General features: G+C 56.6%; 1 protein-coding gene across 1 annotated transcript in view; it reads left to right on the forward strand.

The window, feature by feature from the left end:
- Window positions 1-245: 245 nt before the first annotated feature.
- The window catches only part of DHRS3 (dehydrogenase/reductase 3), a 41,076-nt gene continuing 19,234 nt past the window's right edge, over window positions 246-22,087 (forward strand). The window contains exon 1 of the mRNA XM_039223157.1: window positions 246-1,504. Within this exon, the coding sequence (XP_039079088.1) occupies window positions 1,310-1,504 (195 nt within the window). The 5' untranslated portion in view covers window positions 246-1,309. The remainder of the gene's footprint in view (window positions 1,505-22,087) is intronic.

Consider the following 22,087-nt stretch of genomic DNA (forward strand, 5'->3'; position numbering starts at 1 on the left):
GACCCGGCACCTGGCCCGCGGGCGCCCCCGGCTCGGGGAGACCGCGTCCCCGGCCGAGAGGAACGTCTCGAGGGAGGGAGCCGGTTCGCAGGAGTCGGTTCCAGCGTGTTCGAGTTACTGCCGCGAGCCCTCAGGGACGTCGCCGGCAAGTCCCGGCTTGCAGAGAGGGGAGCCTGCCCGGGAGAGCGCGAGTCGGAGCGAGCCCGGGTGCGCGCCCGCGCGCGCGCGCCCCGCACGGCGCAGGGGGAGGGGAGCCCGCGGCAGCCACTCGGAGGAACGGTAGTGGAGCCTCCGAACAACTTTAACTGTCAATCAGACTTAATGGGGTATTAAAAAATGGGGGGGGAAGAAGGGCAGCCCTCTCGCTCCGTGCCGCTGCTGCCCCGGGAGCGAGTGAATAAGGCGGCGCTGACGAGGGCGTCCGATCCACACGCGCTCGGCACCCGGGCCCTCTCCAAGTTGGAAAGGACAAAAAGAAGGCAATAAATGCTAACGGGGGAGAGAAAGGGAGCCGGATCGAGCGGCAACTCCCGGCCTCTGCTGGGAGCGGGAGGGAGAGAGCCGGAGACAGCGAGCGCGCGCGAGGGCGAGCCATGCACGTAGAGAAACTGACACCGGGACCCCCCACTTCTCCTGCACGTTGCTGGCAATCAGATCGCGTTTAAGCAATTTCCTGAGCCCAAGAATAGCAATGAGTCGGGAGACTTTCGCGGGCTGAAATTGGGAGCTCCAAGCTCTCCCCCCCACCACCACTTTTTTTTTTTCTTTCCTGGAGAAGGGGTGGGGGGGGGCGCTACAATTTGGAAACGGCCTTTTTTTTTTTTTTTTTTAAATCTTGCACTTTGAAACCGCGGGACTGTAGCAGGGTGCGCGCTGTGGTTGGTGCCTTTTTTTTCCCCTGCCTAAACTCCTCTGTCAGCCTGTAAACATTACCTGAGAATTCCCCAGCCGAAACGACTGCTGGGGCAAGAAACTTCTTGTTAGAACTTTCCACCTCCGGCTTCCCCTCCAGCCCTCTCACAGTCCCAACCTTCTCAGACGCTTTTTCTCCTCCGAGGAGGATTTATCTTTTTTTTTTTCCCCTCTTTCTTTTTTCTTTTTCTTTCTCTGTGTGTTTTTTTTTTTTTTTTTTCCCTTCACCCGGTGCTTTGCTTTTGGGAAGAGGTGATTTCAAGAGTGGCCAGGTGGGACGCCTCTCTCCCCCTTCATTCGGTTTATTTATTATTGTTCGGGGTGTTTTCTTTTTTAATTCCTGTTTTTGCTCGGTCCGGGGAGGTTCGCCCCCCTGCCTGGCTCCGCCGCGCGGAGGATGGTGTGGAAATGGCTGGGCGCGCTGGTGGTGTTCCCTCTGCAGATGATCTATCTGGTGGCCAAAGCAGCCGTCGGACGGGTGCTGCCCGCCAAGCTCCGGGACCTGTCGCGTGAGAACGTGCTCATCACCGGCGGCGGGAGAGGCATCGGGCGCCAGCTCGCTCGCGAGTTCGCAGAACGCGGCGCCAGAAAGGTACGGGGCGCCGGGACTCCTGGGGTTGGGGGCCGAGGCGAGGGGCGCCCCACCTGCCGCGGCCGCCGGAACCCGCGCGCGGCGGAGTCGCCCGCCACCCCACCCTGGGCGCCACCCGCGAGTGCTGAGCTAGTCGGTTTCACCTCGTACATTTTCCCGGGCACCAGACTGCCTTTTTTTGGCAGGTCCGGAGCTGGTCCGCTCCTTTGGGATCGGGGGGGGGGGGGGGCCGGTCGGCCGTTCCCCCCCTCCCCGAAACTTAGGAGCCCCACCCATTTTCCACGTTCCTCCCTCGCGAAGGAAGGTGTTGTGTTTCTTGCCCTCGATGCCGCCACCCTGGTGCGCGCAGGGTGTGTGCGCTCCTGGGTAGAGCTGGGAGCCGCCTGCTAGCTGGCTTCGTATTTTCCTTGGCAACCCGCTTCCCAGCCCCAACCTGGGCGGCTGCGGCTATGGAGGCACGAAGAGAGGGGTACTTGGTTCGGGTTTGAAAGCGGGGAGCGGTCTTGGATGCCTAGCCAGGCCTGACAGGCACTCCCACACCCAGGTGTTTGGAAATCTAGAAAGAGGGGAACACGGGTAACCGGCAGCCCATAAAGAGCCCTTGTTCTCACCTTCAGCCGCTGCCCCCTCCCCCCAGATACAGCCCCAGAGGGCATCCCTCCCCAGTAAATGGGGCGGTGGCACTGTGGGGAGGGCCCTCCCCCTCCCCAGGGCTGTCTTTAGCTTTTTGGTTGGTTACAGCATCTCTTCCCTCTGGTTTTCCCAGACCTGGTGCCTGGGAGTTGGGGAGGGTGAGCCGGCTGTCACCCAACTCTGACCCAAGCCAGGCTGACTCACCCGGTGACTAGAGCAAAGGAGAGAGAGAGAGATTGGAGGCTGGCAGGCCAGACTGTCTCGAGCCGGCCCTGTGAGGAGGAAGAGCAAAAACAAGGGAATTAGTTTGAAACTTCGACTGTTGAGAGCAAGGGGGGGCGGGGGGGGGGGAAGGGCCAGCAAAGCCAGCTGATCTGACATGGAGCCACATACCTAGGGGATTAAGTAAATATGTACTGTAGAAAACCAAACCTGCTTGTAATTCCAGGTTGCTTTTGTTTTGTTAAATACTGCCCTGAGATTTACAATTCCTCCGGGGTGGCTCAGACTGGGACTGAACTTTGGAGCCTGAACTATTGGCCAAAGCTGATGGCCGATTAACTCTTCCCCTGCCGGGCCCGCGTGGGGGAGGGGAGGACCGTGGTGGCCCAGCTAGCTGGAGTTGGCTGTCCCTGGCTCCTGCTTCTCCTTGGGTGGTTTGGACAGCTGCTTGACCTTGCAGTTGGAAGAGTAGTTCGGAAGTGTTTTTAACCCTTGGACGCACTGAAAAAGGAGAAGTAAGAGTTGTACTCAGCAGTTTCACTGCCCTGGGGTGATGCCCATCGAAAGTCTCCCAGAGCGCTTTGTGGAGGGGTGGGGGACGGGGGAGGGGACCGGAATGGCAGATGAAGGTGTCCTTGTGGGGACATGTGGGGTTTGGGACAGTGGCGTGTGATTGTCATTCCTTAGCTGTCTGCATCCCGCAGAAACTTTCTTCAGACTCTTCCAGCTGGCCCAAGTCCTGGTCTCTTTTTACTGCTTTTGTAACTGGCTGCAGTAGGCTTACGAAGAACTCTTTTTGTCAATCTGGAAAAACTTGACTAGTATAAACAACCCTAAATTAAAGAAGTATATGGCATGGGAGGGGGAGGCGGTGAAATAGAGCAGTGGCACCCCACAGGCTCATCCACTGGGAGCCCGGTCCCTCTCGCCCTACTTGGAATGGCCATTTTCTCCCAGGGAATAAACGCAGGGCCAATCCGAAATGAGTCTTAAATTGGTATCAAGTCACCAGAAGCAGGATCCGTGGGGGCCTGTGAGACTTCCAGGGACGTTCATACTTAGGTTTAGTCATCAGCCCCTTCAAGATGAACGGGGATGCCTCCTCTAACTCCTAACTGTCTGGTCAATTACTAGAGATGTTTCTTAACCAGCCCTCCACTTGCCGCCATGGTGGGGAATTTGGAATCTGCCTGAGTCTGTCTGGGGCCAGTGAGAGAGGGCCCTGGGACAATCCCCAGCCCAGGAGTGTCTGGGGGACCTGTTGGGCTTCGGAGCAAAGGGTGTTGTGCAGTGGGGAATTTACAGGAGCCTGCCGGATGGGGTGGGTGAACTGTGGGCTTTCAGGGTGGTCCTGGAGTGGCTGCAGAGAGCTGGGGAGGGTGCACCCCCTTGCAGCCTGCAGTGATGGGAGACAGGTGAACTTGCTTGCGCTAGAGATGACTGCCTTTCTCCTCCCTGGCGGCAGCGGTACGGAAGTACGGGCTGCATCGGAGAGCCCTTCCAACCCGGATTTGGGCGGGATCTGGGCGGGGTCGGATCTGGAGGGGGAAGGCCCCCAAAAGCGAAAGAAGGAAGAAAGCCCTTCTGCCAACAGGTGGCATATCCAGAAGAGAAGTCTCTTTACCTTTGGGAAAGAGTGGCAACCCCGTTTCTCATCATGATCTTTGGCAATATTTGTGGGTGGAAGTGTGTCTCAGGCTACAAACGTGACCCAAACAAGGGTTTTTCTTTTTTTTTTTTTTTTTAATGTTTTACTTATTTCTAGGAGAGAGAGAGAGACAACGTGAGCAGGGGAGGGTCAGAGAGAGAGGGAGTCACAGACTGAAGCAGGCTCCAGGCTCTGAGCTGGCAGTCAGCACAGAGCCCGACGCGGGGCTCGAACCCANCCAGGCTCTGAGCTGGCTGTCAGCACAGAGCCCGACGCGGGGCTCGAACCCACGAACCGCGAGATCATGACCGAAGCGAAAGTCGGACGCTTAACCGACTAAGCCACCCAGGCGCCCCCAAACAAGGGTTTTTCTTAAAGGGACACAAAGGCTCTAGGAGTTGGAAGGTTCCTCACCTGAAAACATCAGTTCTTACCCATGTCATCTTGAGGTTACCCAAGGCAGGGGTGGCCATGGTGAGGCTCCCCAAACGGAAGGCTCCTACTGGGTTATTCCCACTACTCTCCTTTTTTAAATTTTCTGTGCTCCCCCGGAATTCCTTCCATGAAAGCATTCACAGAGCTTGGGCGCATCCCTCTTCCCCTCAAGGCTCCCGGCCGGCTAGCTAGTCAGCTGGCACAGCCTCCGACGTCTTTGACTTTGACAGAGTTTTAGCAGGCCCCGGGAGGACGAGAAGTGGACTGTTTGTGTGGAAGCATTTGCAGTGGCTCTTCCACATTTTGCTCCAATATGAGGCAAGCGGCTGGATGAGAGCCCCGGGCTGGGATTGCAGGCCCGTGGAGCCAGGGGCAAACAAAGACGACCTTATCCATCCACGAAGGAGAGGTGGAGCCAGGACTCAGTGTGAACTGGCTTGGAGTTACATCGCTTTGCTATTACCGAGTTCACAGCATGTGGGTCGACAGCCTTGTTCCTCAAGCAGCGAGCCAGGAGCTAGCCCTTTATGTGGATTCGTGAATCCAATCCCCCCGGCCATTCAGCAAGTCCCTTATCCTTCTCTGACGGGCGCTAGGGCAGGCGCGAGCCCATCTATGCCATGATGACCGTCAAGTTCACCGAACCTGCCTGAGGTGTCTGTCAGCTGGTTGGTATAGCTCTAAGCCTGGAGAGGCGGTGGGCACAACAGAGATGAAGAAAGACCCAGAGACAGGGCTAGGTGTTTCGAGTCAAGGCACAAATTACAGTGTGTATTCGTTTCGTCTGGCCGCCAGAACGGATCTGCAGGGCCCCACTCCCTTGGAGGACGCTACGGGAGACTCCTTCCTTACCTCTTACTGCTCCTGTGGCTCCTGGCGTTCCTGGCTGGATCTCGTCCCCTCATGTGGCCTTCCCCCCTCTGTCTCTGTCTCTATGTCCCCTCCTCTCCGTATAACGATACCAGTCAATGTGTAATGAAGCCTCGACCAGGAATGAATGACCCTTAAAGGATCACATCTCCAAAAACCTTATTTCCAACGGAGGTCACGTTCAGAGGTTCTAGGTTGACATGAATTGCTCATTCATGGGGGGAGGGGGACACTATGCAGTGGGAGCCCAGTGGAGCTGTTAATCAATAACAAAATCTATGACAAAGGCCCACAGAAGGGCTTCAGGAAGGAGGTAGCATTTGAGTCAAGGGTTCCAACCAGAAGGGATGTAAAAAGGTCACTCCGGTGGGGCGCCTGGGTGGCCTAGTCGGTTAAGCGTCCGACTTTCGCTTGGGTCGTGATCTTGTGGTTCGTGGGTTCGAGCCCCGCGTCGGGCTCTGTGCTGACTGCCAGCTCAGAGCCTGGAGCCTGTTTCAGTCTGTGACTCCCTCTCTCTCTGACCCTCCCCCGCTCACGCTGTCTCTCTCTCTCCTAGAAATAAATAAAAATATTTAAAAAAAAAAAAAAAAAAGGTCACTCCGGGTGCAAGAAACCAACTCATCAAAGACTAGGCAGCCCATTGGAACTGGAGAAAGGAGGCCAGAGGCAAAGAAAGACAATATTGTGGATTGGGACAGGGAGTTGTGGAGGTAGGCGGCGAGTCAGAGCTCAGACTCTGAGTCAGGCCAGTACAAATAAAAATAGGAAAACGGAAGAAGAGTGGAGAGGGGTCCTGACAGGGATTCTTGTGGGACCCAGAGTCACCAGGACAAAGTAGCTGTATTAAACAGTGATGGGCGGGACGCCTGGGTGGCTCAGTGGGTTACGCGTCCAACTTTGGCTCAGGTCGTGATCTCCCCATTTTGTGAGTTCAGGCCCCACATCGGGCTCTGCATTCCTGCTTGGAATTCTCTCTCTTCCTCTCTCTCTCTCTCTCTCTCTCTCTCTGTGCCCCTCCCTAACTTGTACACTTGCTCTCTTTCTCTCTCAAATAAATTAACTTTAAACAATGATGGGTGATGAAGGTCAATGGCCTGTCCGCCACTTCCCTCCCCGCCAATCCTCACCCTGAATGCAGACTTTGCCAGAAGTTTCTGGGAAAAGGACCAGGCTCCCATTTGCTGCATCTTGGAGCAAAAAGGTAGGTCTCCCGTCCTACCTGTGGCATCTAGGAAAAGCCTTTCAGCCCGTAGCATCAGGTCCTCGGGTTTCAGACAATGGGCCTTACAATTTGGGCTGTGTCATGAATGGGCCAACACCTCCCTCTTACCGCCCCGCCCGCTTCCCCTGGGGACTAAGGCCGCACAACTGGACCCATGCCAGCTGTGGCCTGGCTTACCTGGGCGCTCTGCTACAACCCTGGGAAAGGAACTACCTTCTCTGGGCTGCAACAGAGAGGCACCCCATACAATGAGAGAAGGCGCAATGGCCCCTGAGATCCCGGCCTGCCTTAACAGTCTCATTTCATGGATCAGCCTCCCAGAAAAACACCAGACTGCTAAGCTCCCCGAGTTGGGAGGAAGAGACCCCTGCAGAAGCCAATTGTCCCCCTCACTCCCGATCTCAGTCTTTCTTGCTACTCATCAGATCCCACTGACTGAAAACAGAAACAGCTCAGGGTTGGGAAATGTGCCCGCGGTGGACGGGAAGCTCACTCCCATTGCTCAACTATCTCAACAGCCTCCAGGTACCTGTCTGCCATGGGTTTATTTCAACTCTTATAAGAGATGTTAATATTATTTTTTAAGTTTATTTAATTATTTTGAGAGAGAGAGAGAACCAGCGGGGGTGGGGGGGCAGAGAGAGAGGGAGACCTAGGATCCGAAGTGGGCTGTGCTGACAGCAGACAGCCTGATGTGGGGCTTGATCTCACCAGCTGTGAGATGATGACCCGAGCTGAAGTCGGATGCTTAACCGACTGAGCCACCTGGGTGCCTGGGAAATGTTATTTTCAACCTGTAGCTTTCAAGGGATCGAGGGGCCCAAATTTCCCAACTAGCATATGAAGAACTTTCAGCTTTAAAAAAAATTTTTTTAGTGTTTATTTATTTTTGAGAGAAAGAGACACAGAGCGTGTGTGGGGGAGGGGCAGAGAGAGAGGGAGACAGAATCCCAAGCAGGCTCCAGGCTGTGAGCTGTCTGTCAGCACAGAGCCCGATGCGGGGCTCGAACCCATGAACCGCGAGATCATGACCCGAGCTGAAGTCCGATGCTTAACCGACTGAGCCACCCAGGGGCCCCTAGAACTTTCAGGATTTTTTTTTTTAAATGTTTTATTTATTTCTAGGAGAGAGAGAGAGACCGCGTGAGCAGGGGAGGGTCAGAGAGAGAGGGAGTCACAGACAGAAACAGGCTCCAGGCACTGAGCTGGCAGACAGCACAGAGCCCGACGCGGGGCTCGAACCCACGAACCGCGAGATCATGACCTAAGCGAAAGTCGGACGCTTAACCGACTGAGCCACCCAGGCGCCCCTAGAACTTTCAGCTTTTATCCTACAGTTGCCAGCTTGTCTATCCGAGCTTCAGAGAATGCTCACTAGATCTAGTAATGCTAAGCCTGAGTCAGCGAGCTCACATTCAGGCTACCTAGCCTGGCCTCTAGTCCTTGCTTCGCGTCCAGGCTCTCGTGAGCCTCCAGCTTCTCAGGGTCTTGGCTGTGACCCCTGCACAGAACCCTCAGACGTCTTCGTCATTATGGCTACTTACCCTGCTTGCTGAGGTCATCACTGAGAAATGACCCCAGCCTTATTTATGAGAGGGTAGCCCTTGGCTGTCCTTTCTCCCCGGGAAAGCCATCTGATTGTCACGGCCACTGCAACATGTTCCCACAAGGACCTTGTTCCAACCTGCCACCGCCATCAAAATCCAACAGAGTCCTGGGCATCAGCGCCGGAAGGACTCCAGACCCAACATACTGTCCTCATTTATCCTGTGCGAAAGCACCACCCCCACCTAGAATGTTCTAAGAGGCTCTCCCTGTTGTTGCCTTCAAAAGACAATCCAGAAATACACTAAGTACATAAGATATTTGAAAGGAAACATTTGAAACGCATTATTCAGATGAACCGTGAAGGTCAGGAAAAGTTAAAGCCAAATGAGAAGGCGACAAGGGAATCTGTTGAGACGCCAGCATGCGCGCCTGCGGTGGGGCCAGTGCGGGAGGCGTTAGCGCTCCAAAAAGGAGTCCTCCGGATTCTTAAAAAGAGAGCGCCAGACATCAGCAAATGAATGGTGGGTGGGAACCCATTCATTCATTCATCCATTCCCTTAGTCATTCATTCAACAGATCTCTGCACCTTCTGTGTGCTGGGTATCCTGGAGGCCCTGGGGAAACAAACAGTAACGAGCAAAGCGGACAGAAATCCCCAACCGAGGACAGTTCAGGGAGGGGGACACACAGATAATAAACAAGAGACATAAAATAGAGAGAGCACATTAGGTCATAATAAGTGCTCAGGGGAACACAAATGAGGCAAAACAGACCGAGAGGGACATCGTGGGAGAGGAGGGAATAGCATTCCAGGCTGTGCAGGGGTGGGCGGAGGGAGGGGGCCAGGGCAGGGGCTTATGCGGGAGGGCAGGGCAGGTGGGAATCTACAACCTCTACGACTGCCTTTGGCTTTGATGCTGAGTGAAGCTGGGAGCAGTTGGTGGGTTTGGGGCCGAGAAATGACGGATCTAATCTGAGTCTTAGGATCTCGAGGCTGCAAAGACAAGGGAGATGTTATCAGGCCAGGGGCAGGGGGCCTTTAGAAGCCAATCCCCCACCCCCAGCATCAGCACCTCCCGCCAGACCTGCTCTGCCCTCTTCAGAGAGCGTTCCGGAGCTCAGGGCCCAGGGCCCGCTCTCAGCTTTGCACGTGGGATTTAGATGCTGGCTGTGTCCTCCCGGTAACTCTAAAGTCAGACGGAAGTGAACGGGCTGAAAGGTTGGCCGGAGCACCCGCGGTGGAGTGGGTGGGAGTCATCTGGGGGGGACCAGGTCCTGATCTCTTCTCGCCAATACCTCCGGCGAAGGATGCCAACGAGCTGGAGGGTGGCACCGCTCTGGGTAATTGTGACCGTGTCAGACCGTGTCGCTAGATTCCGCGAGCAGAGGAGCCACACACACAAGGTTCTCGCCCGGTGTGATGACTGTCCCCAGACTGACAAAGCCCCTGCAGCCCCAGCAAGGTGACTTGAACGGCCATAAAGATGAACTCCCCCCGCCCCTCCTAAAGTTACAACAAAAGCAAATGTATTGGTGCCCGGGGTGAAGGAGACGCTTTTCCGTTGCACTTTGTCGAAGGACTTCTGGAGCACTGCGGTCAGGATTGGTCAACACTTTGAGAGGGTCCTTGAGCAGCTGGAGGGCGTCCAGGATGACAGGGACTTAGGTTGGGTGGCAAATCCGTGACTACTTGAGGGGCTGGAGACGGAACCAGCTGCCCGGCGGTTCGCAGAGGCAAGGCGCCTGGTCCAGGAGGGGGGAAGGGCGGTGCCAGGCTGCGGGGCGGGCTCCGCGAGGTGCGCTAGGGTCCCGCGCCAGGGCCGCCGTCCTGCCCTTTGGAGCCGAGCGGGCTGCTCGCTGAGTGAGTGCGCTGTGGACTCCTGCCACGGGGAGGTGAGGTTCTGGGCGGCCCCCCGGGGCCCTTCCACCCCGGAGGCTCTGAATCATGGTCACTACGGTGAGGACCGTGACCCAGGCAGGGCCAGCTGCCTCAACCAACGCTTGGAAGAGGACAGTCCTTCTCCACATGACCTTCAGGGGCCATGTCGTTCCTTTGCTTGAGTTTTTCCGGCGGAAAGGAGGGTGCAGGGCAAGCCCCCGTCACATCCTTCACTCTGACCTTCAATCATGACTCAGACCCTGCGGCCCCCAAACTGGATGCCGAGGGCTTCCTTGGGCCCCTGGCGCCCTGCGTGACTGCGTGCTCTATGCGGCCGTGAGTGACTAGAGTATAACGTGACAGGTGCTTCCCTAGGGTCACCTGTCTTGGTGAAGTCTTGGGTGACCATTCAGTACTTTCTCACGTTCGCTGTCGTGCCTGTGACCGGTGGTAGGTGTGATCGGCAGCCGGCTTCTAAGAAGCAGGTGAGGTGACTGGTGCAGGATGCTTGGGGCCTAAGGCAGACGTTGAACTCAAGATTCTCAGCTTCACAACTGGGCCGTTGGCCATGAGGACAGATCATCTCAGCGTGGCCCCGCCTACCCCAGTCAGGGTTACAGAAGGTCAGGAGACAAGCTGTTAAATAACGGGGCCTCGCACACAGAGGGTTCTGGACAGAGGATTGATAAGCTGTACCAGAATCAACAGGATGGAGTCAACAGGATGGGCCAGGATGTAGTTCAGTTCCCCTTTACTAAAAACAGTTTTTTAAGCACTGAGTAACACTGTTTGCATACAATGAATGGGATACTTGCCAAAGACTTACTTTAAACAACTGAAAAGCAGGAAAACAACACAGTTGTACTTCGAACGTACTTCATTTGGACTTGATTTGATGAGCAGGGTCACACCTCTAATGTGCCAGGAGCCAGCTTTGCAGGAACAGGGAGTGCTAGCAACTTTAGTTAAGCCTGAGGCCCCCCAGCTCCATCCTCTGATGGGGACCAAGAGCTTTGATAGTACAGAGAAGGGAGCAGTCACTGTACATTAAGGGAAGTCTTGGAAGACTTCTTGGAGGAGGTGGCAATGTAGGGAATTGTAGTAAGTCTTCATCTTTTGTTGACTGTAGAACCCTGGGAGGGTCTGAAGAAACTATAAACCCTGTTATAAGGGGGCGCCTGGGTGGCTCAGTCAGATAAGCGTCTGACTTCGGCTCAGGTCATGATTGCACAGTTCGTGAGTTTGAGCCCCGCGTCGGGCTCTGTGCTGACAGCTCAGAGCCTGGAGCCTGCTTCAGATTCTGTGTCTCCCTCTCTCTCTGCCCCTCCCCTGCTCGCACACTCTCTCTCTCAAAAATAAATTAACATTAAAAACATTTTTAAAATAAACAAATAAACCCTGTTCTAAGAATACACGATACGTATATTTTTTTGAGAGTGTGAATACGTATGCGCCGGGGAGGAGCGGAGAGGAAGAGAGGGAGACTCCAAGCAGGCCCCACGTTGTCAGCACAGAGCCCAACATAGGACTCCATCTCACGAACCACAAGATCATGACCTGAGCAGAAATCAAGAGTCAGACGCTTAACAGACTGAGCCACCCAGGCGCCCCAGGAGAGATTCTTAAGCAGGCACCACACCCAGGGTGGAGCCCGTCTAAGGGCTCAATGTCACAACCGTGAGATCATGACCTGAGCCAAAGTCAAGAGTCAGACGCTTAACCAACTGGGCCACCCAGGCACCCCATGATACACATTTTTAAAGTTTATTTGTCTTTGAGAGACAGAGAGAGAGAGAGAGAGAATCCCCAGCGGGCTCTGGCTGCACTGTCAGAGCCCAGTGCAGGATTCGATCTCACAAACCGTGAGATCACGACCTGTGCCGAAATCAAGAGTCAGATGCTTAACCAACTGAGCCACTCAGGCGCTCCGTGATACACAGTTTTATGCTTTTAAGTGGCCCTTATGCCCCTGATATCCACACACCAGGTTAGGAAGCTTTGCACTAGGTCTAATCAAAGTCCATCTAAGTCCTTCAGGCTTGGATTCCGGTGTAGGACTCGAGCTCACACCACAGGCAGGGGACCCCCTGGGGTCCTGTGACCCGGAAGCCAGAGCCAAGCCCAAGCGGACAGCACAGATTTGTGGCCTGGTGGTGCTTAATGCCAACAGTAGTCAGTCCGGCACAGGCCACCGGCCCCAGCCTCTCTGACTCCGCTGGCCACCCCCTGTTGGGGGAATGCAACCTTGAAACCCCTTTGCAGGGGCCTTTCAGGGAAGGGGCTAGAAAAGCATTTTGATCATGAACAATATGACCGTTTTGTCCACATTTGAAATATACCGCTGGGGAGGTGTGTATAGATAATTGTCTCTGTCTGTCCCATTTCTATAGCCCTTTGGCCCATCTAGGCCCCCATGGACCCCAAGGCAGACCCCAATACCATTTGAGGTTCCAGAACCCGGTTTTCAGAGTGCGTTCCAGAGCATCCGAGGGGCTCCAGGAAGGTGGGACCACATGGGAGGTGGAATAAACATGGTTCTGAGGGGCCCCCGCCTCCACCTAACAGATCAGCTTCACTTCTGTTTAATACCTTTGGATTCCATGTAAAAATTTTTGTGCGCATTTTGCAAGAATGCCATTACTTTAAAGAGAAGAAAGAAATACAGGTTAAAAATAGCTGTTCTCGGAAATGCTCAGGGCAAATGCCTCTTCCGGTTGGTCCTTGGATCTGCCCAACGTCAGCACACTGGGTCCTCAGTCCTCGGCTCTTTCCTGTGAGGCCAGGAGATGTGTGGACTGATGGGTCCTCTCGTGAGCTTGGCCCTACAGGAGAGGGACCCCCACCCCACCCCAGGCATGTGGCACCCCAGGGTCCTGCTCAGCCCTCAGCCAGGGCCCCTTCGCCATCACTATGAGTCCACGAGCTTGACGCCTTCATTTCTCCACTGGGATTGGAAGGGCCTCCCAAGTTCAGCCTCCACCCCGAAGGACTGGGATTCGGCCACCGCAGCCCCAGAGCCAAGGGCTGACCCGTGGGTCTTTTGAGGGCTCACCCTGGCCACCGCGCTCATGCAGTTCCTAGTCCCATGAAGAGCTTGGGGGCCTCCCAGCCACCTGCTGTGTGACCTTGGACAAGTAACTTTATCTCTCTGGGCTTCAGTTCCCCTATCTGAAAAATGGAGGTGTGGAGATGGAGTGAAATAACTTGGGTAAACCTCCTAGTTCATCATTTGCAAGAAAGGATGGTTCCTTCTGGTCAGGAGTAGGAGGTGGGGACAGGGAGGGCTGTGGGGGTGCAGGGGGAGGCAGTGGGGGGCGGGGGTGACGGTGGACACTCCCCAACCAGGATTCTGCACCTTTTGCTTCCTGAACCAGGTAGTCTGCTGGGCATGGGAGACGGGGAGGTGGGGGGTGGGGGGCAAAAGTCAAAGACCAAGCTGGCTGGATCTGCCTGGTTCTGAGACTCCCCAGGAACGGGGTTATCCCACCCATGCCACGGGAACCCCAGGGCAGTTTTAGCTCCTGACGCTTTCTAGAAGACAGTGGGAGGGAATCACTCTTCCCGCAGAGAGGGCTCAGAGCCCCGTGTCTTCCCAGCCCACTGGAGTCCTCCAACCCTGTGGAGATGGCTGGTAATGACTGTCCCTTTCCTTGCGGGCAGGGGCCGGGCCGGTGCAGGCCTTTCTGTGGGTGAAGAGCAGAGGGGGGCTGGCCAAGGGCCCGGTCCCCGCTCCCGTCCCGGCTGCCCACTCCCCTGAAAACCACTCGGCTTCCCCTCATGGGTTTTCATTAGTCATTTTCATCTCTGCATCCAAGTAGCTCAGTTGGTCGGGGTTGGGCTGTGGTGAGGCCAAAGTCACAGGTTTCCATGGCAACTCAGGGCGCTCTGTGGCTGCTTGTCGCCATGTGTCTTGTGCAAAAGACCGGAAGGTCCTGGGGGAGCAGGGGACAAGTCTCCTTGCTCACCAAGCGTCCTAGGCACCTGGCACAGTATCAGGCACACAGTAGGCACTCAACAGATGTTTGTTGCCTGAGCAAATACATGACCGACCCATGCTGGCCAGTTTAGAGCCTGTGTTCGCTGAGTGCTCACTGTGCCCGGGGACCGTGTTCTGAGCACTTTACACGTAACAAGTCATTTACTCCCCACAGGAGGCGCCGCTCCCGTCGTCTCTTTGGCCACGACCCTGGGGGTCAGTAACTTGCGATCTCACAGCTAGTAAGCGACCAAGCAGGATTTGAACCCAAGGTGTCCCCCTGAGCCAGTGATTTTGGTACTTCATCAAGCCATCAGTCTGTGGGACAGAAGAGGTCATGTTGAACAGTCCCCTGGCAGACGCTGTGCTGCGGGTGAGGTCAGCAGCCAGGGGGTCTAAATGCCTCAAGCAACACTAACTACATACAGTTCTCCTGACGGTGGGTCTGGTGGTGTCCTTCAGACTGGTTTGATGACCTCTGGGACCGGAAGGCCCGTGGGTGGGTCTAGCTCTGGGCATGGCTTCAGGGGCTCACACACTGTTGTCCGGATCCAGCCTCTCTTTGGGCAGCCTTCCTGCTCACGTCTGCGCCTCGCTGCCTTAAATACCCCAGCTTCCAGTCCAGGGGATGGACTGCTATCTTCTGCTCAGCCGTTCCAGAAGGATCCGGGACTTGAGCCTCCCTGTCTGTGGCTGGGTTGAGCCTGAAGCAGTCGCTAGCAATGGGTCACAGGTCTGTCTCCGAGTCAGGGGCAGACCCGCCCCAGCCAAGTCACAGTGTTTGAGTGAGGAGATGGGCTTCCGTGGGGGCTGTGGGAGTGCTGTTACCAGGAGCAAGGTATGGGGAGCAGGTGTTTAGTACTCCTGGTAGAAGGACCAATCCAGTTTTCAGTCATCTCAAGCAGAAACTTCTGGGAGATCCAGGCCTGCCTGTTAGCCATTCCTCCCAAGCCTAGTCCTGCAGACATTATCAGGTCATTTATTGACACTCAGGGTCTAAAGGGACAAAATGGTCTTTTCAGGGTTGAGCTGAAACCTCCTCACCCTCAGGGAGTTTGTAGTTCAAAGAGGAAAAATGAGCAGCCAGTCAAGGTGGCCTAGCAGGTTGTCAACAGACTTAATTTGTGACCTTTTCTAAAAGATTGAAGGCCGCTATGAGAAGAGAGTAAAGAAGTCCCTTTGCCGGGTGGCTGTTCATCTGGTGTTTTACTGGGTGTGAAAAGCCCAGCTCTCCCTCCTTTCTGGATCCAGGCAGGTGAGCAGAAGGGAGCCCAGACTGGGTCCTTCCAGGGTGGGAAGAAGAGCCCCTGGGGAACTTCTGGAACTTCCAGGACCAGGGCCCTTTTAGAGGCCAGGCAGCCAGCACAGCATGCTCCGACCCTCACGGGCCCGCAGCAGGTCATCCTGGGCAGCTGGGGCCAGGGTGACCACAAAGGGCAGCGCGACCTTCCTGCAGGCAGGCCAGCCTGCCAGACACACCCACGTGACATCAGGCCACCTTGGCTCCTGCACCCCATGTCCTCACCTCTCACTTGGCACAGAGGGGCTCCTGCCTCACTTCTCCAGGCCACTCCCCTGTGAGCACACAGCCGAGTGCAGGAGAGTGGGTGGGGGTCCTCCAGGCCCACCCAGGGCACGGGGGCCATCACACGCCCCTCTGAGGGCTCACCCCTCCTTGGCCAGCAGATCCACTGTCCCGGTTTGGGGGCCGCCCCTTGTGCCTTTGTATTGGGAGGTGTGTGTGTGTTTGCACGCACAGACGTGAACTCACATGTGTTGGGCACACACACACCCCTACATTCGATTCTTGGCCCTGCTCCAGGAGCCAGCAGAGAACAGTATAGTTTAGATTTTGAGCTCGGGAACCTCAAACCAAAGTTCTTCCACGTACTTTGCTGAGTGACCCTGGGCAAGCTTCCAGACCTCGCTGAGCCTCAGTTCCCTCATCTGTAAAATGAGGACTCAATGAGACAATGTGTAGGAAGTCCTGAGCCCGAAACGAGGGCTCAGTATGTGCTGGCCATGGTGGTAAGGTCATGGATCATGTTTGACTCTTCACCGCAACCCATCTCCTACTCTCTCTACAAAAGCATTTCTTTATGAAAGGTGTGTTTTAAGCCAGTGTGGATGGTTTAGATGGGGGAGGGGCTGCTGTGTCACCAACAGCCCACAGACTTCGAGGCAGACAGACCTGAATTCCAATCCCAGCATCTCCGGCCAGAGACCTTGGCCAAGGTCCTCAACCTCTCCATAGGAGCTTTCCGTGGCCGTGCTAACATGCCGCCACGTGCTCGGTGGCTTAGAACAGCGTACACATACACTCTTAGATTTCTGGGGCTCAGAAGCCCTGTTAACACGGGTCTTCCCGGGCTAAAGTCAAGGTATCGGGGCTGCATCCTTCTGGAGGCTCTAGGGGATCATCTGTTTCCTTACGCTCTCAGCGTTTAGAGCGCCTGTGTCCCTTGGCTGGTGGCCGCTCCTCCATCTCCAAAGCCAGCGGCTGCCATGCTCACCCACAGTTCCTCTTACCCCCTTCTTCGGGCCCCACTTGTCCACTTTTAAGGCCCCCTTGCGATTACACTGGGCCCGCTTGGGTAATTCAGGATAATCTTCCTATTTTGAAGTCAGGTGATTAGCAAGTTTAATTCCATCTGCAGCCCTGATCCCCCTTTCCCATGTAAGGGAACACATTCACAAGTTCTGGGGATTAGGGCCCGGGCAGCCTGGGGAAGCTTTCTCATCTGCAAAGTGACAGGGCTAATCCCAACCTCCCGGGCCCATTGGGAGGATTCCAGGAGATGGTCCAACATGCCGGGTAGGGGCTCAGAAGATGCTGGCGGGATCTGCCCTGAGCACCTGCTGAATACAGAGCTCTGTCCCAGGTGCCGTCCAGAGTCCCCAAGGACGGAAGGTGTCACAGGTCCTGCCGTAGAGCTGCTGGTATTGTGACGAGGCCCGTAGAGCAGCATCAGGGAAGGTTTGCCCTTGGAGAGCAGAATAGGAAACCGGGACTTTATTGACCCTGCGCTGGGTGAACAGCTGCTCCACAGAAGAGAATACCGTGGGCCAACCCGGAAGGCTTCCTAATGGGGGAAGATTTTTATTTATTTATTTATTTATTTATTTTTTCTATTTTTTTTTTTTTATTTATTTCTAGAGAGAGAGAGTGAGCAGGGGAGGGTCAGAGAGAGAGGGAGTCACAGACTGAAACAGGCTCCAGGCTCTGAGCTGGCAGTCAGCACAGAGCCCGACGCGGGGCTCGAACCCACGAACCATGAGATCATGACCTAAGCGAAAGTCAGACGCTTAACTGACTAAGCCACCCAGGCGCCCCTAATGGGGGAAGATTTGACAGGAGGGAAGGGCACGCAGGGGACTCTCCTAGGTCACAGGGCCCAGGTGGGCATTACAGAGAGAAAGCACAAGGCCGCCGGGGTGGCTCGGTCTGTTAAGCGTCTGACTCTTGGTGTGGGCTCAGGCCATGATCTCACGGTTTGTGAGTTCGAGCCCCACATCGGGCTCTGTGCTGCCAGCACAGATTCTCTCTCTCCCTCTCTGCCCCTCCCCTGCTCTCTCAAATAAATAAAACTTTATAAAAAATAATTTAAAAAAAGAAAAAACACAAGGTTCTGGTATCCAGCCTCGGTCTAGCTGGGAAAATGGACCAGTGGCCCTCAGTAACGTGTATGGTGTGATGAGTGCTTTGATGAGCAGAACATGGTAGGAGCACTTCTGGGCACAGAGTAGGGCTTCCAAACAGTCTCTGACTTTGCTGTCAATCAGCCCTCCTATACGCTAAGGGATTTACAGGGACCCTCTGATTTGCTCCTCAGAGCAAGCCTCGGAGGTAGGAACTGTTCCTGTCCTCATTTTTCAAATGAGAAGAATATGGCTCAGGGATGTTAAATACTTGCCTAACATCACACAGCACACATAGTCAGGGGATTCGAAGCCAGGCGGTCTGGCTGCTGGGGAAGGAGGGCTGCGAGTGGCCAGGCCTGGAGTCTAAGGGGAGGCATCGAGGAGGAGGAGGAGATGGAGGCCACAGAAAGAAAACATCCCAGGCGAAGGGGAAGCACGCATCTGGAAAACGGGAGAGGAGTTTGGACTTGTTGGAACAGAAGTGTGTACAAGGTGGTGGGAGATAGATGGTAAAGGGCGACCCCTCACGGTGCTTGGTGGCCACAGACTTGATGGAAAGCACTAGGGAGCCAAAGAAGAGCTTCTACAGGGGGCAGGACCAGCCCGGGTTCCTGGAAGGTGAGGGAAGCCTGCTTTGCCAGCAGAATTCTCCCTTTCCTGCAGGGCTGGCTGGTGCTGAAGGGAACCCCCTCCCGGCCGGGCATTCCGGGCCAGGCAAGGACCGTGCAGGTTGTGCTGATCAGGCCAATTCCCTGGTTGCAAAACGTCCCACTGCTTCCCCAAATCCCCCAGCCCTGGGGGCCCAGATCCCCAGCCTGATAGTGTGACGCCAGCCAGCCGGGAGGGTCAACTCCATGGCGTTCGACCTTCCTCCTGCAGAGTTTAGACCGATTCCTAATTAATGGCCTGTAGGATAGATAGTTACCTTGGCACAGCTTGCAAGTAATTTAAAGCTTGTCCTCAGGAGGCCGGTCCATAAATAATGCTTAATTAGCTGAAGGTCTTCCTGGGACACACCAGCTCAGGGAGCCCCGCACGCCTGGTTCGGATAGGAAGGGGATGCCGAACGAGTCCTCCCCCAGTGAGAAATTGGTCTTCTCTTTCCCAAAACAACAGCTATAGTCTCACCTCCTCCAGCAGCGGCCAGAAATGTTACCAGGGTTGGGGTCCCAGCTCAGCCATTCCTGGCCAGGCCCTTGATATTTCCAGGCCCTTGGTGACCCCTTGAGGACATGCTTAAATGTATGGGTCAAAGTAAGAGGGGAAAAAAAAGGACTTTGGGGACTCTGGGTTTAGGAACTGAGGCTAGGGGGTTATAGACCTCCCCGAAGCCCCTTCTACAAGCTCTTGAATGAAAGCCAGAACACTGGGGACCACTGTGACACAACTGTTTGCACCACTAAATCTAGTAACACTTCCATATTGACTGCTTCTGGTTTTTGCGTGTGTAGAGTGGGTGTGGAGGCAACCGTGGATCAGGCAGCTGTTGTCGGCCGTCTGTTGGGGTGTGTTGTCCCTTCTGCCTCGCGCAGTGGGTCTGTTGGAGCCGTGTCTCCTGCTGTCTGGGGAAGGAGGGGTAGGCACGTGACTCGGCATTCCATGCCCCTTGCTATTGAGCCCACTCTGTGTATTAGCCCTGCTGGCTTCCTCGGCGCGGTGCCTGTGTGGGCGCTCAGGGCCTCGTACCTTATCCCTCCCAAGAACCCCCTTCAAGACGCATTATCGCCTGTGTCACAGGTGCGCTCACATACTCATCGGGCACCTGATGGCCATGCCAGGTGCTGGGAATTCATGCCGAGAGCGTGCGTTCTAGAATGTGTGCTGGAGGAGCAAAGAATTAACTTAACATTTCAGACAGTGGCAGCATGCTGTAAAGACAATAAAACAGGGTGACGCGAGGGAGAGAGATTTAAGTATTAACCTCGGTGACAGGGAACTGGAATGGTCTCTGGTGACAGGCGGTGCCGTGCTGCGTTCCTGGGGTGCTTTCTAAAGATCTGTCGTCATTTCTCCTTTACCCCCAGTCACCACAAGGACTTGAATTAGTGGAGTCCAAGGAGGGGTCGGTGTGGAGGCTCCTTGGGCCCCGGGGACTATTTAGCCATAGGTCCCCAAGGCCCAGGCCACTCACAGGAAATCCAGAAGGCAAGTCTGGGAGGTGGGCGAGGAGAGGGCCTGCGTCGGTTCCTCTCTGGGTCCCCAGGTTCTATGCCGGGCCGGGTAGCTGAGGCTTCTAGCCTGGCCCCAGCAGCAGGGCCAGGCCTCCTCGCACTTTTGACCTTCCCACACCGGCAGAGGGAGGCGAGTTTTGATTCTTCCCACTTCCCCAGAGGGAGATGGTAATGCCCAGAGATGCCAAGTGACTCATGCAAAAGCCTCACAGCAAATCAACTCCAGAGCCCAGCGCTGGCCTGCCGGCCCCAGCCCGGCTGCTGGCCGTTCCCAAGGGCAGTTCAGACACCTGGGCTGCCAAGGCGGTGGGGGCCAGGGCCGTTCCGGGAGTTGCCTGAAACGCAGGGCGGTACCCTGGTGCCTGGCGGAGGAGGGCAGCCGTGGGGACCTGTGGCATCTGGTCGCACCTGGAGGAAGAACCCCCAGCACCCCTGCTTCCATTTAGAGGGATGCACTTCCCAGAAAGCCGAGCTCAAAGGCAGGCGCTTCCCCAGTGTGCTGGGCAGAAAGCCCGGCGCTGACCCCGGAGGCTCAGCCCTCTGGTCTGGAGGCCCTCCTGGAGAGGCAGGGGATGGGGTCCCCGGCGGAGAGGCCGACCCCAGATGGGTGGACGCTGCCGGGCCCTCCAGGGACGCTCCGGGGGAGGGAGGCCGCGCTCCAGCTGGGCCGGTGCCTGCCAGGGGGGGCGGCGGAGGGTTCACGCCGCGGCCAGCAGACTGGCTGCGTGTTGCAATGTCTGGTGGCGTTTGCAGCATCCTGTCCGTGTGTGCAGCTGGGGTAACCTCAGGCCGGCGCGGAGGAGCGTGTGTGGCGCGCAGGCCTTGCGGCCTGGAGGCTGCTGGCACCTTGCATCTCATTTACAGCTCCGGGTTCAGCCGCGGGCCAGCGGCGCCGTGACGTCACGCCGTTTGTTTACCGCCCGGCCGCGGGGAGGGGAGGAAGCGCGGGCGGTCCCTGCGGCTGGAGGGGCACCCCTGCCCGCCCCGCGCGTGCCGCGACCCCAGCCCGGCCTCCCCCGCCCCAGCCCGCCCCTCCTCGCCCCTCCCTCTCCCCCCCATCCCCGTCCCATCCGCACCCCCGGCCCTATCCCCAGCCGGGCCCTCCTCCCCACCTCCCCGGCCCCCTCCCTAGCTGTGCCCCTCCCCGCACCCCCAGCCTCAAGCCTGGCCCTCCTCCCCACGTCTCCCACCCCTTCCCCATCTGTAACCCTCCCCCCCATCCGCACCCCAGCCCATCCCCAGCCTGCACCCTACCTATCCCGCCCCTTCCCCTCCCCTCCCCCCTCGTCTACCGCGCGCCAGACACCTCCCCGACGCCCCTCCTCGCCCTCCTCACCTCCTGGGCCGCAGCGCCGCCCCACCCCCTCCACATCTACCTCCCAGCCCCCTTCCCTACCCTTTCCCTTCCTTTTCCGTCCGCCAAACGGGATCCCAGCCCGATCCCCACCCAGGACTCCAGCCCAGCTCCGCCCCACCCCCTCCCGGGACCCCCGCGGGCCCCCGCCCTCCGCCCGCCCCTGGGCCCGCTTTCAGAAAGACTTCCTGGAGCCTCCTGCCAGGCCCGTTGAGGTTTCTCCGGGCGGCTCCTCCTTGCCACCCCCTCACCCCGTCATGTGAGCACAGACTCGCCTCCCTGCACCGAGCAGGCTGCGGCGGCTCATGAGCTGTCAGGGGCCGTGTCGGGATGGCCGGCGCTTTGTTATTGGAAACTGATGTGTTTACCAGCAGCGCGCTAGGTGGGTAGCTGGCCTGCTTGGCTGGCATCCAGGCACCCTCTAACCCGGGAGGCGGCCCTTGCCACCTGGAACTGTTTCCTCCCTCACCAGCACCCCTCCCTCTCGCTTTGCCTAAGCCCAGTGCTCTGGATGCTGAAGGGACCTGGGGATCTAAGTCTGGATCTTTCTCTTCCTCCATACCTGGGACTTGCCAAAGCCGACCTTCCCGGGAGAGGGAGGCTCAGAGGCTCAGTCTACGATCACTATTCTTCCGTTTTCTCAGGCTAACCCCTTTGGTGTCTTCTTGGAACCCCTCTTCCTCTGGCTGCCTAATCCTGAACCCCGCCTCTGGCCTCCCCTTCACCCACCGGCCCCATCTGTCTCAAGTGTCACCTGCCTATAGAGCAGCTCCTGACAGCACCCCCCGCCCCTGCACTGCCCTGATTCCCACTCCCATTCCAGCCCCCCCAACCCAGCGGTCAGAACTGGTTCCAGAATCCAAGTCAAAGGCGGTCATTTCTGTGGTCACAGCCCTCTAAAGGGTTTCCAGTCTCCCCGGGGAAGAGAATTCCATGCCCCCCCCCCCACACACACTCCTTACACCCTACAGGGCTCAATTTCA

Source organism: Hyaena hyaena, unplaced genomic scaffold (assembly GCF_003009895.1).
Source record: "Hyaena hyaena isolate Hyena2069 unplaced genomic scaffold, ASM300989v1 scaffold_1283, whole genome shotgun sequence".
Classification (NCBI taxonomy): domain Eukaryota; kingdom Metazoa; phylum Chordata; class Mammalia; order Carnivora; family Hyaenidae; genus Hyaena; species Hyaena hyaena.